Here is a 14,343-nt window from a genome sequence, read left to right on the forward strand (position 1 = left end):
CCTGAAATGGGCTTGGCAAGGTGCCTGGCACACAGTGGTGCCCTCCTGCCCCAGCAGGGAAGGAGGAGGAGCCATGCTCATCTCCAGCCCACTCCTCATCCCCCTCAAGCCGGTCCCAGGCTGAGAGGCTAAAGCTTGTCTTTGCCCCTCCCCTAGGTGAAGACTTTGTGGACATCCCAGAAAACTTCTTTGGAGTAGGGGGTGAGGAGGACATCACCATCCAGACAGTGACCTGGCCTGACATGGAGCTGCCACTGCCTCGAAACATCACTGAGGGTGAAGCCCGAGGCAGCGTGATCCTTACCGTAAAGCCCATCTTCGAGGTCTCCCCCAGTCCCCTGGAACCCGAGGAGCCCTTCACGTTTGCCCCTGAAATAGGGGCCACTGCCTTCCCTGAGGTTGAGAATGAGACTGGAGAGGCCACCAGGCCCTGGGGCTTTCCCACACCTGGCCTGGGCCCTGCCACAGCATTCACCAGTGAGGACCTCGTCGTGCAGGTGACCGCTGTCCCTGGGCAGCCGCATTTGCCAGGGGGTAAGTAGCTGCCTGTGGGTGCATCCAGGGGCAGGTGGAGAGAACTTGGCCTGCAAGGAAGGGATTCCCGCAGTTGAAGGCTGTACCTTCTACTTAACCTGGCACGTGGGACAATGTTCTCTCCTCTCAGACCTTATTCTCCTCATCTGTGGAACAAAAACAATAGGCCAGACTAGTCAGGTCCACACTCTTGCCACCAGGGATTTATTTCAAATGAGGTCATATGTGGAATCCAGTCTCTGTATCAAGCAGGCACATGTGCCACATAGTTCTAAGGGAAGTAGCGTGGAGAACAACTGGGCTCCTTCTGTCCAGGGCCCCTCCTTGCCCCATCAGACACCCCAACAAAACAGAGCCACTAGAAAACCACTGCCTTGGATGACCCCTGAGGCCTCTCACTGCTCTGACCTCCCAGGACAAAGGCCAGCAAACTGTGGACAGTGGGCTGGGTTTAGCTGTTCTCATATGGCCCATGACTTAAGAATGATTTTTACGTTCTTAAATAGGGGCAAAAAGTCAAAAGAAAAATAATATTTTGTGACACATGAAAATTATATAAAATTCAAATTTCAATGTCCACAAATAAAGTTTGATTGGAACAAAGCCATAGCCATCTGTGGACAAGTTGTCTATGACTAACTGAGGACAATCACAGCGAGGTTGAATACAGTCAGTCTTTCATGTCTGGATTCAACCAACCGTAGATGGAAAATATTCCAAAAGAAAAGAAACAATAACAACAATACAACAATAAAAGTAATACAGATTTAAAACAATACAGTATAACCACTACTTACATAGCATTGACGTTGTATCAGGTTTTATAGGTAATCTAGAGATGCTTTTATACAAATACTACACTTTTATATCAGGGACTTGAGACTCTGCAGATTTTGGTATCTGAGGAGATCCTGGATCCCGAAGGATAACTGTAGTTGTAACAGAAGCCACATTGCCCACAAAGCCTAAAATATTTACCATTCGGCTCTTTCCAGAAAACGCTTCCAACTCCTATTCTAAGATGACAGTGTTCTAGGTGCTTAATACATGTGTGAAAATGGGATGTCAGGTAGCATAGAGCCCAGTGCTTCCCAAACTCAAGTCTATGAACAAGGACATTCTGGTGTGGCCTTGTTCCGTAATGGCCTTGGTGGGGTTCCCACGCAGCGGAGGGGCAGATGGATGCTGCCATCCACCATCACACCCACGTGGCTACCAAGTGGGATTTCAGCTTGCATTGCCCAGATAAATCCAATATGTCAGGCAGCAGGAGTTGGCCCCCCTCTGTGCCCATGGAGCCTTGGGAACTGCACACCGTGGGTCCCTGAACCTGACCGCTCCCTCCTCCCCACCCAGGGGTCGTCTTCCACTACCGCCCGGGACCCACCCGCTACTCGCTGACCTTTGAGGAGGCACAGCAGGCCTGCCTGCACACGGGGGCGGTCATTGCCTCGCCAGAGCAGCTCCAGGCCGCCTACGAAGCAGGCTATGAGCAGTGTGACGCCGGCTGGCTGCGGGACCAGACCGTCAGGTGAAGCCATGCTCCTCGCCCAGCCCGAACCCAGTTGAAGAGGTCAGGCTTAAGGAGCCACAGCCTGACACCGCCCCCAGCACACTGAGCACCCAATACCTTGTGGGTTAATGAATGAATTAGTGACTCAACTGAGGCATATCCCGAAAGGGTGGTGAAGGGCACCGAGTAATGTTCAGTTCTTGGTCATTTCTCCCCATCAGACAGAGGCAGCAGCCCCCTCCTCAAGTGCGCCGTTCCCCTCCAGCCTGACCCAGTGCCCTTCCATGCAGCTGCTCTCTCCTGAAGCCAGAAATCTCCCAGGAGCCACCAGATCCTTCCCCCAGGCTGCTCGGAGAACTTGCTGCATAAGGGGCTTTTTCCTGGTTTGAATACCACCAGACAACTGAAGACATGTCCAAGTCCCTGAGTAGCCTCTGGCCTCAGCCCAGGGCCGTGCATCTACCAGCCCCTGGAACAGGCCTTCATCTTCTCCTCCCACTCTTCTTTGCAGATACCCCATTGTGAGCCCACGGACCCCATGCGTGGGTGACAAGGACAGCAGCCCAGGGGTCAGGACCTATGGCGTGCGCCCATCAACAGAGACCTATGATGTCTACTGCTTTGTGGACAGACTTGAGGGTACAAGCCACATTCTCACATTTCGGGCCCTAGATGGGCAGGGGGTGGGCAGGGAGCTGACAGGGCGATACAAAGAAGAGAGGGGGTTACCACCCACCCACCCCTGATCCCACCCAGCTTTCCAGGTGGGAAAGGGTCCTGCTGAAAAGGGAAGGCCCCCAGCCCCGCCCTCAGATCTAGTGCCTGCTCTCCTACTGAATGTTTCATGTGGTCTCCTCCAGCATCGCAGGGGAGCATCAGTCCCTTTAAAAAGCAATGAGGTCTGTGGGTAAATCTCGGTTTATTATAAATAAACGCTATATACACCAACTCCTTCTTGGAGAGTCCCAATGCCTGGGCACAAATCAAAGGCACTGAGAAGTCCTGCAGTAAAAACAAACACAAAAAACCTCTTCAGGCTGGGCACAGTGGCTCACCTGTAATCCTAGCACTTTGGGAGGCAGAGGTGCCTCAATGTGAGTGGACTGCTCTAGCCCAGGAGTTCGAGACCAGCCTGGGCAACATGGTCAAATCCGGTCTCTACTTATTTAAAAAGAAAGAAAAAGAAAAACTTCCTTAACTCTCTTTAACTCAGCATTGCCCAATTTTTAACCACAGACCTTTATTTTGTTTTATTTCATTTCTTTTAATTTCCATGAAAATTACCAAATTTCTACTGAATGCAATTTTGGAAATGCTGGTGTTCCAGAAAGATTTCGGCATTGCCACTCACTTGTTTCAAGACCCTGGGCAAGTCACTTAACTTCTCTAGGCCTCAGCTCCTTCATCTATAAAATGGGGCTGATTTATATGTACATCAGAGGTTTTTTTGAGTATTAAATGAGATATGTATGAAAAGTTCTTGGCACAAGTAGGTGTTCAGTAAGTGTAAGCTCTCCTCCCCCTGAACCGGATAGGTATCAGGTACATTGCTAAGTGCTGGGACCCAGCCCCTGCCCTGGATGAGTTCCCAGGGTGTGGGGTGAGCACGTCCACAGCAGTCACAGTGATAAGTGCAGTGGTATAGGGGTGCAAAGGGATTGGAGGGGGCCCAGGCGAGCTGCCTCGCTTAGCCAAGGGAGGGGGTGCCTAAGTGTGAGTGGAGAATCCAGAAAAGAGGGACGGAGGAGAAGTTGTTGTGGAAACAACTCGGCCCAGTTTGACGGGAATTTTGACTGTTTTGGCACCGAAAGTCCTGTGTACCGGGAAACCCCAGTCCAGTACAAACCAGAGCGGTGGTCACCTATTTCCCAGGGTCTCAGAAAATCTAAGGGGGAGTGGTCAAAAAAGGGGTGATGGAGCTGGGCTGGGTCTTAGCCCTGGTGAGGAGGGTTAGAGGAACTCTGTCCCGGGTGGGCAGGGATGGAACTGGCCTGAGTGTAGGGGGGGTCATATTCTACCCCTTGCCTCTGCCCCCAGGGGAGGTGTTCTTCGCCACACGCCTTGAGCAGTTCACCTTCCAGGAAGCACTGGAGTTCTGTGAATCTCACAATGCCACGCTGGCCACCACGGGCCAGCTCTACGCCGCCTGGAGCCGTGGCCTGGACAAGTGCTATGCCGGCTGGCTGGCCGACGGCAGCCTCCGCTACCCCATCGTCACCCCAAGGCCTGCCTGCGGTGGGGACAAGCCAGGCGTGAGAACGGTCTACCTCTACCCTAACCAGACGGGCCTCCCAGACCCACTGTCCCGGCACCATGCCTTCTGCTTCCGAGGTATGCAGCCTCACTTCGGCTCCAACAGCCCCTTTTGTCTGGAGAGGACCCTCCCTGGGTTCACCGGATCCTGCCACCACCCAGTATCCCATCCATCAGCGCAAGAAAATGTCAGTCCCTCTGGGGCAGAGCCAGCTCTGAAACCAGCACAATGCAGGCTTTGACCCCAAGGCAAGGTCATCCTTCTAAAGTTCCCCAGAGACAAGTAGAGATAAATAAGAACTTGAGCTGGTATTTATGTCTACTAGAAATGAAGCAGACCTGAATTTGAGTTATGGCTCTGCTGCTTAATAGCTGTGTGAAAATGGAGATATAATGGTTCCTACTTCAGAGAGAGCTGCAAGAATTAATTAAGTGCACGTGGTGCCCTTGGCATAGTGCCTGGGACACAGTAAATGCTCAATAAATGTTAGCTTTATTTCACATACATATATATATGTAAAGCTATAATATATAGCTTTATTTTGTACAACCTGTAATTTGTACACCCTTGTCAAATTCTCTCCTGCTTGCAAATATTTTTGTGATGAGTTTAGTCAAATTATTCTATTATTCTTCACTAAGCACTGGTGGTTCAAGTTTTTCGTTGACCTATGCTATGGATATTCTACCATTTCAACCATCACTCCCCATTGGACTTCTGAGAGTGATGTCATCAAGCAATATAGTAAGCATGGCCAGGGCATAGCCGTGGAATTGCTGGGCTCTGGATGAGTTCCTGCAGAGTCCATGGAGGGTCTGGGTGCATGGACCAGAATGTAGATTGTAATAACAGCCTGTGCCATGTTTTATAGTTTACATCAAAACTGAGTGTCCTCGCAACTTCCTGTGAATCTAGAATTATACTCAAATAAACTTAAGGGGAAAAAAACTTGAGTGTCCCCAAGTTTCCCAGACATCCAGGGTCACCTTTTAAAACCCAATTCAAGGCCAGGAGCAGTGGCTTACGCCTGTAATCCCAGCACTTTGGGAGGCCAAGGCTGGCGGATCACTTGAGGTTAAGAGTTCGAGATCAGCCTGGCCAACATGGTGAAACCCTGTCTCTACTAAAAAAAGTGCAAAAATTAGCCGAGTTTGGTGGTGTGCACCTGTAATCCCAGCTACTAGGGAGGCTGAGGCAGGAGAACCGCCTGAACCCAGGAGGCGGAGGTTGCAGTGAGCTGAGATTATTCTGCTCTACTCCAGCCTGGGCAGCAGAGCAAGACTCTGTCTCAAAAAAAAAAAAAAATTCAAAGTTCAGCCAGCCTCAATAAGTCAAGTCCAATTCTCTCCCAGAGCCTTTGATGAGGCTCTTGTCCCAGTGCCCCTCTCCCTGCTCTGGGAAGCAGAAATCAAGCCAGTTAACCTCCCAGAAATTTCCCAGCCATGCTGCCCCCAGTCTCCCACCCCTGACCCTCCGTGAACTCAGCCTTGTGTATTATCCTGCACGGTTCAGCTTCCTTGCTGACCAAGCCTACTGCTGGTTTCCCCACACCAGTACAGTTACCCCCAGCCCATGAATCCTGCCTTCACGCTTTCAAATGCCAAGATGGTTTCATGGAATTGAAGTACCATCCTCCTATTTTTGGTCCTGACACACTTGGAACATAATCCCTGTCCCCAAGGTCGACAGCGTTGTTCAGTAGTTGAGAGCGTGGAGTCTGGCACCAGATACTTGAATTCAAAGACTAGATCTGACATTTGTAAGCCATTGACTCTGGGCAAATCATGTAACTCTGTGCCTCAGTTTCCCCATCTGTAAAATGAGATAATCATATCTCTCTCATAAAGCTGTTGTGAGATAAAGTGATTTTAGATACACAAGGCTTTAGAGCAATGCCCGGCATATATGGTTGATTCTGCAGGGGAGATGCCCCAGATCACCGGAACTAAAGTGCTGATGGTGCATATGGATATTATATCATTGGTGCCGATGGCTCTTACTAAGCGAGAAGGCAAACAGCCATCTGCTGAACTAGGAGGTGGGGCCTGGCCCACCTCAGAGTCCCCTAGCTCCCCTCAAGAAGGGCCAGCCAAGGACGGGTCACTGGTAAGAGAGGGACTCACTCTGACCACCTACATCTCCTTTAGGCATTTCAGCGGTTCCTTCTCCAGGAGAAGAAGAGGGTGGCACACCCACATCACCCTCTGGTGTGGAGGAGTGGATCGCGACCCAAGTGGTTCCTGGTGTGGCTGCTGTCCCCGTAGAAGAGGAGACAACTGCTGTACCCTCAGGGGAGACTACTGCCATCCTAGAGTTCACCACCGAGCCAGAAAACCAGACAGAATGGGAACCAGCCTATACCCCAGTGGGCACATCCCCGCTGCCAGGTTGGTATGGTTTGGGTTCTGGGGCACACCCTGAAGCTGCATACCCCTGTCTGCCTACAGTGTGCCTGGTGGGGCGGGGGGGTTCCCTCCCTGGGATTTGTGCTGTTTCCTCAGCCCTGACACTGGCTGGGTTTGCTGCTGTGGGCAACTTCAGCCACCTCAGCTGGCCTGTAGGACCTGCCCCAGAGTGACAAAAACAGCCTTGTTCATAAAATTTTTTTATTACACATTTACTTTTCTGGCCCTTATTTCCCTTGCATGAACCCCCAAATGCCCAGGACTGTGCTGATGAGAGGGGCCTCAGTTACCTTGTCCTCCTGCACTGACACCCTCACCCTAACCTCAGCCCTCTCTTGTGGGAGGATCTCTAATAGAGGAGAAAGAACCAGGGAGGGGGTTACTGTTGGAAGTCTGACTGTGACCTGTCTCCTTGCCTTTCTCCTCCTTCCATTTCCCTCTTCTGGGCCAGGCCTCCTCAGGCAGAACTTCCTGAACTCTGTCACAATTAAACCAGATGAGACTTAACAGGATGAAAGCAGCAGTCCCTAAACCTTGTTGGATAAAGTGTTTTGTGGCCACTAAAGTTTGGGAAATGCTGGCTTACAGAGATTAACAGGTTTCCTCACTGCAGACCTTCTCAGAGCCTTGAATATGCTAATGTGCACTGTAAGTCTCCAAGAGGAGGTGATAGATGTAGTGTGTCCCAAATGAACCACAGAGCCTCCCTCCACTCCCACACAGCATTGTTAATATCTAGCAGCTTCCAATTGGGGAAAGCTTGATTTAAAACAATGTACAGTAGTATGTGTGTATACCTGGTAGAGTCAGTTTCCCTGGGGGTATGTGCATCTGAAAAAAGGAGTATATCCGAGCTCCCACTAACTCATCCAGCTATGCATCAGCATTCTGTGCATGGTTCCAGAGCAATTTGGTGGTGTCAGGTGCTCTTCTGGGCATTGGAGATGCAAAGCCTGGCCTCCCTCCGTATGAGAACGTTAGGATGCCTCTGTAGAGCAGGGGAGAGTCTGTCCTAGCAGCCTCACCCAGCAGCCACACCTGCCTGTGACCTTCCTCGCCCTTCACCAGGAGAAGAATGACTGAGTCCTCTTTGGCATCAGGGTATGACTTTGCGCAGGACTCTGGCAACCACTAGTGGGGAGTTACCCGTGGGAAAGTGGCTCCAGCAGCCCTGTAGAAATGTTTTCTAGACTTCGGTTCCTGACCACCTTGCTGATTTCAGCCATATCTGGGAACCATTTGCACTATCATTTGCTCCATGTACTTTTCTTTAAGTTGACTTGCTTTAAAAAAAATAAATGTAGGGCTGAGTATGGTGGCTTACACCTGTAATCCCAGCACTTTGGGAGGCCAAGGTGGGAGGACCACTTGAGGCCAGGAGTTCAAGACCAGCCTGGCCAACATGGCAAAACCCAGTGTCTACTAAAAATACAAAAATTAGCCAGGTGTGGTGGCACGCACCTGTAGTCCCAGCTACTCAGGAGTCTGAGGCATGAGAATCACTTGAACCCAGGAGGTGGAGGTTGCAGTGAGCCAAGATGGTGCCACCACACTGCAGCCTGGGCAACAGAGCAAGACCCTCTCTCCAAAAACAAAAGAAAGAAATGTAAATTTATTTAAGAGGGAACTGTTATATTATGACTGCAAATGGTCATCCTGATGTGTTTCATAGATAAATAGATAGATGATAGATAGATACATACATACATACATACACACATACATACCTATCAAAATAAAAAAAATCTTTTTCGGGTCCTGCCCAGCTAACTGTTTTTTTTTTTTTCATGGCACCACTGCTATGCTTCATGCCCCACCTCCCCCTCTAAGATTCTCCTCTCAGCAAGAACAAACTAAACCTGCTCAGTAGACCCAGCACCCTCAGTGCTCAGGGGCCCCATCTGGGAAGTAGGCCCCAAAGTACATACAAGGTTAAAATGCAGTGTGGCTGTTTTTCAAATGCCAAAGGAAAGAAGAGCTGAAGCAAAGAATGTAGCCTTGATTAGTTAGAATTGTGGGGTTTCCTTTTTTCATTTCTCTGTTTTTCAAATTGTCTGTAACAGAGTTCTCAGAACTGGAAAAAGTCACTGTATGTTTACAAACATCACCACCTGGCCCTTTCTTCCTCAGAAGGATGGCTTAAAATGAACAGTTCTTACACTGAAGTGAGCCCCAGCATCACAAGGAGGGCTTGCTAAAACACAGTATGCCAGACTTCTTCCCAGAGTTGCTGAATCAGTGGGGCTGGGGTGAGGTCATCAGTGGGGCTGGGGTGAGGTCTAGGAATTTGCTTTTCTATTCAAGCTCCCAGAGGGTGCTCTTGCTGCGAGTCCAAGCTTTGAAAACCATGGGACCAAATCAATGAGATGGTAATGTGGAAGTACTTGCAGGATGACCTTGGTGGTCTTCAGTGGTGGGCAGGCCCCCACATCCAGTGGGTTGTGTGGATGGTGGCCCCCGCATCTCACACAAAGTACAACCTGTGTAGCCCATGGCCCTGTGGGCACCTGGGGGAGCTTCCCGGTTCCCTACCTCCCTCCTTCCTTTCTCCCTGTCCTTCTGCCTTCTTTTCTCCCTATACTTCCTTCCTTCCTTCTTTCCTTTCTTCATTTCCAAGACACTTTACACAGTTCCATTAGAAAGCATTTGGACACGTTGCTGAGCTCTTGAGAGAAAAATTTTACTGTGGAAAGAATGGAGTTTAGATTCTACATATGAGCTTAAAATGGGGCAGAGTTAATAAACCCACACTTCATCTTTCTTCCTTCTTTCCTACAGGGATCCTTCCTACTTGGCCTCCCACTGGCGCAGCAACAGAGGAAAGTACAGAAGGCCCTTCTGCAACTGAAGTGCCCTCTGCCTCAGAGGAACCATCCCCCTCAGAGGTGCCATTCCCCTCAGAGGAGCCATCCCCCTCAGAGGAACCATTCCCCTCAGTGAGGCCATTCCCCTCAGTGGAGCTGTTCCCCTCAGAGGAGCCATTCCCCTCCAAGGAGCCATCCCCCTCAGAGGAACCATCAGCCTCAGAAGAGCCGTATACACCTTCACCCCCCGTGCCCAGCTGGACTGAGCTGCCCAGCTCTGGGGAGGAATCTGGGGCCCCTGATGTCAGTGGTGACTTCATAGGCAGTGGAGATGTTTCAGGACATCTTGACTTCAGTGGGCAGCTGTCAGGGGACAGGGCAAGTGGACTGCCCTCTGGAGACCTGGACTCCAGTGGTCTTACTTCCACAGTGGGCTCAGTCCTGCCTGTGGAAAGTGGACTACCCTCAGGGGATGAAGAGAGAATTGAGTGGCCCAGCACTCCTACGGTTGGTGAACTGCCCTCTGGAGCTGAGATCCTAGAGGGCTCTGCCTCTGGAGTTGGGGATCTCAGTGGACTTCCTTCTGGAGAAGTTCTAGAGACCTCTGCCTCTGGAGTAGGAGACCTCAGTGGGCTTCCTTCTGGAGAAGTTCTAGAGACTACTGCCCCTGGAGTAGAGGACATCAGCGGGCTTCCTTCTGGAGAAGTTCTAGAGACTACTGCCCCTGGAGTAGAGGACATCAGCGGGCTTCCTTCTGGAGAAGTTCTAGAGACTACTGCCCCTGGAGTAGAGGACATCAGCGGGCTTCCTTCTGGAGAAGTTCTAGAGACTACTGCCCCTGGAGTAGAGGACATCAGCGGGCTTCCTTCTGGAGAAGTTCTAGAGACTACTGCCCCTGGAGTAGAGGACATCAGCGGGCTTCCTTCTGGAGAAGTTCTAGAGACTACTGCCCCTGGAGTAGAGATCAGTGGGCTTCCTTCTGGAGAAGTTCTAGAGACTACTGCCCCTGGAGTAGAGGACATCAGCGGGCTTCCTTCTGGAGAAGTTCTAGAGACTACTGCCCCTGGAGTAGAGGAGATCAGCGGGCTTCCTTCTGGAGAAGTTCTAGAGACTACTGCCCCTGGAGTAGAGGACATCAGCGGGCTTCCTTCTGGAGAAGTTCTAGAGACTACTGCCCCTGGAGTAGAGGACATCAGCGGGCTTCCTTCTGGAGAAGTTCTAGAGACTACTGCCCCTGGAGTAGAGGACATCAGCGGGCTTCCTTCTGGAGAAGTTCTAGAGACTACTGCCCCTGGAGTAGAGGACATCAGCGGGCTTCCTTCTGGAGAAGTTCTAGAGACTACTGCCCCTGGAGTAGAGGACATCAGCGGGCTTCCTTCTGGAGAAGTTCTAGAGACTACTGCCCCTGGAGTAGAGGACATCAGCGGGCTTCCTTCTGGAGAAGTTCTAGAGACTACTGCCCCTGGAGTAGAGGACATCAGCGGGCTTCCTTCTGGAGAAGTTCTAGAGACTACTGCCTCTGGAGTAGAGGACATCAGCGGGCTTCCTTCTGGAGAAGTTCTAGAGACTACTGCCCCTGGAGTAGAGGAGATCAGTGGGCTTCCTTCTGGAGAAGTTCTAGAGACTACTGCCTCTGGAGTAGAGGAGATCAGTGGGCTTCCTTCTGGAGAAGTTCTAGAGACTTCTACCTCTGCGGTAGGGGACGTCAGTGGACCTCCTTCTGGAGGAGAAGTTCTAGAGATTTCTGCCTCTGGAGTAGAGGACATCAGCGGGCTTCCTTCTGGAGAGGTTGTAGAGACTTCTGCCTCTGGAATAGAGGATGTCAGTGAACTTCCTTCAGGAGAAGGTCTAGAGACCTCTGCTTCTGGAGTAGAGGACCTCAGCAGGCTCCCTTCTGGAGAAGAAGTTCTAGAGATTTCTGCCTCTGGATTTGGGGACCTCAGTGGACTTCCTTCTGGAGGAGAAGGTCTAGAGACCTCTGCTTCTGAAGTAGGGACTGACCTCAGTGGGCTTCCTTCTGGAAGGGAGGGTCTAGAGACTTCAGCTTCTGGAGCTGAGGACCTCAGTGGGTTGCCTTCTGGAAAAGAAGACTTGGTGGGGTCAGCTTCTGGAGACTTGGACTTGGGCAAACTGCCTTCTGGAACTCTAGGAAGTGGGCAAGCTCCAGAAACAAGTGGTCTTCCCTCTGGATTTAGTGGTGAGTATTCTGGGGTGGACCTTGGAAGTGGCCCACCCTCTGGCCTGCCTGACTTTAGTGGACTTCCATCTGGATTCCCAACTGTTTCCCTAGTGGATTCTACATTGGTGGAAGTGGTCACAGCCTCCACTGCAAGTGAACTGGAAGGGAGGGGAACCATTGGCATCAGTGGTGCAGGAGAAATATCTGGACTGCCCTCCAGTGAGCTGGACATTAGTGGGAGAGCTAGTGGACTCCCTTCAGGAACTGAACTCAGTGGCCAAGCATCTGGGTCTCCTGATGTCAGTGGGGAAATACCTGGACTCTTTGGTGTCAGTGGACAGCCATCAGGGTTTCCTGACACTAGTGGGGAAACATCTGGAGTGACTGAGCTTAGCGGGCTGTCCTCTGGACAACCAGGTGTTAGTGGAGAAGCATCTGGAGTTCTTTATGGCACTAGTCAACCCTTTGGCATAACTGATCTGAGTGGAGAAACATCCGGGGTCCCTGATCTCAGTGGGCAGCCTTCAGGGTTACCAGGGTTCAGTGGGGCAACATCAGGAGTCCCTGACCTGGTTTCTGGTACCACGAGTGGCAGTGGTGAATCTTCTGGGATTACATTTGTGGACACCAGTTTGGTTGAAGTGGCCCCTACTACATTTAAAGAAGAAGAAGGCTTAGGGTCTGTGGAACTCAGTGGCCTCCCTTCCGGAGAGGCAGATCTGTCAGGCAAATCTGGGATGGTGGATGTCAGTGGACAGTTTTCTGGAACAGTCAATTCCAGTGGGTTTACATCCCAGACTCCGGAATTCAGTGGCCTACCAAGTGGCATAGCTGAGGTCAGTGGAGAATCCTCCAGAGCTGAGATTGGGAGCAGCCTGCCCTCGGGAGCATATTATGGCAGTGGAACTCCATCTAGTTTCCCCACTGTCTCTCTTGTAGACAGAACTTTGGTGGAATCTGTAACCCAGGCTCCAACAGCCCAAGAGGCAGGAGAAGGGCCTTCTGGCATTTTAGAACTCAGTGGTGCTCATTCTGGAGCACCAGACATGTCTGGGGAGCATTCTGGATTTCTGGACCTAAGTGGGCTGCAGTCCGGGCTGGTAGAGCCCAGCGGAGAGCCACCAGGTACTCCATATTTTAGTGGGGATTTTGCCAGCACCACCAATGTAAGTAGAGAATCCTCTGTAGCCATGGGCACCAGTGGAGAGGCCTCAGGACTTCCGGAAGTTACTTTAATCACTTCTGAGTTCGTGGAGGGTGTTACTGAACCAACTGTTTCTCAGGAACTAGGCCAAAGGCCCCCTGTGACACACACACCCCAGCTTTTTGAGTCCAGTGGAGATGTCTCCACAGCTGGGGACGTTAGTGGAGCTACCCCAGTGCTCCCTGGGTCTGGAGTAGAAGTATCATCAGTCCCAGAATCTAGCAGTGAGACGTCCGCCTATCCTGAAGCTGGGTTCGGGGCATCTGCCGCCCCTGAGGCCAGCAGAGAAGATTCTGGGTCCCCTGATCTGAGTGAAACCACCTCTGCATTCCACGAAGCTGACCTCGAGAGATCCTCTGGCCTAGGAGTGAGCGGCAGCACTTTGACATTTCAAGAAGGCGAGGCGTCCGCTGCCCCAGAAGTGAGTGGAGAATCCACCACCACCAATGATGTGGGGACAGAGGCACCAGGCTTGCCTTCAGCCACTCCCACGGCTTCTGGAGACAGGACTGAAATCAGCGGAGACCCGTCTGGTCACACCTTGCGGCTGGGCGTTGTCATCAGCACCAGCATCCCAGAGTCTGAGTGGACCCAGCAGACCCAGCGCCCTGCAGAGACGCATCTAGAAATTGAGTCCTCAAGCCTCCTGTACTCGGGAGAAGAGACTCACACAGTCAAAACAGCCACCTCCCCGACAGATGCTTCCATCCCAGCTTCTCCAGAATGGAAACGTGAATCAGAATCAACGGCTGCAGGTATTGTGATTTTTTCCCCCTTTAAATGTGCTTAGGTAGTTCAGACTGTAGCCTACTGCAGCACAGAAGGAGGCAGCATAGCTTTAAGGTTCCAAGAACAACTCCACCAAAGGTTAGCTGTGCAGCCTCAGGCAATAGTCTTCCCCTCTCTGAGCCTCATCTGTAACTAAGAGTAGGATAATACTATACCAGGGAAGATTAAGCAGAATATAAACATAGATAGATAAAGCAAGCACTTAGCATCACACTCTGCATGCAGTGCACACTTATAAAGATGAGTGATGTTATCATTACAGCGGAGTTACAGTCCGTGAGTTTTTACACGTGAATTCAACTATCTGTACTTGACACGGGGAGAGAAGGATGACTGTTTAGATAGTGCTAGAAATTCTGCTCATGCACCCTGCCCCGGAGTGAGTGTAAGATGAGAGAGTAAATCTGCTGATGGTGTTTATGTCTGAATATTTATTTTGTGCAGGGTTAAAACCTGCACAACTTAAGGAACTATGAAGTGTCATTTGGCTATCTGGTTTTAGATTCTGCATCCCCAACCCCATCCGTGTACAAAGGGGCTCCTGTACTATCATGATTGTCTCACCATGACATAACTCCAAGTGCCGGGCAGTGAGCACTGGTAGTGGTAGCTGATTTTCCTTTGTTTTGTTTTTTTTTTTTTTTGCTCTGGGGTCCCTTGT

At 51.0% G+C, this 14,343-nt stretch overlaps 1 protein-coding gene across 4 annotated transcripts in view; it reads left to right on the forward strand.

The window, feature by feature from the left end:
• The window catches only part of ACAN (aggrecan), a 70,826-nt gene that overhangs the window by 41,790 nt on the left and 14,693 nt on the right, over positions 1-14,343 (forward strand). For all 4 annotated transcript variants that reach the window (XM_054667145.2, XM_003952726.6, XM_054667143.2 and 1 more), the window contains exons 7-12: positions 157-534; positions 1,891-2,065; positions 2,559-2,686; positions 4,085-4,378; positions 6,449-6,688; positions 9,485-13,648. In XM_054667145.2, coding sequence (XP_054523120.1) covers positions 157-534; positions 1,891-2,065; positions 2,559-2,686; positions 4,085-4,378; positions 6,449-6,688; positions 9,485-13,648 — 5,379 coding nt within the window. The remainder of the gene's footprint in view (positions 1-156; positions 535-1,890; positions 2,066-2,558; positions 2,687-4,084; positions 4,379-6,448; positions 6,689-9,484; positions 13,649-14,343) is intronic.

This window comes from Pan troglodytes, chromosome 16 (genome assembly GCF_028858775.2).
Source record: "Pan troglodytes isolate AG18354 chromosome 16, NHGRI_mPanTro3-v2.0_pri, whole genome shotgun sequence".
Lineage (NCBI taxonomy): Eukaryota > Metazoa > Chordata > Mammalia > Primates > Hominidae > Pan > Pan troglodytes.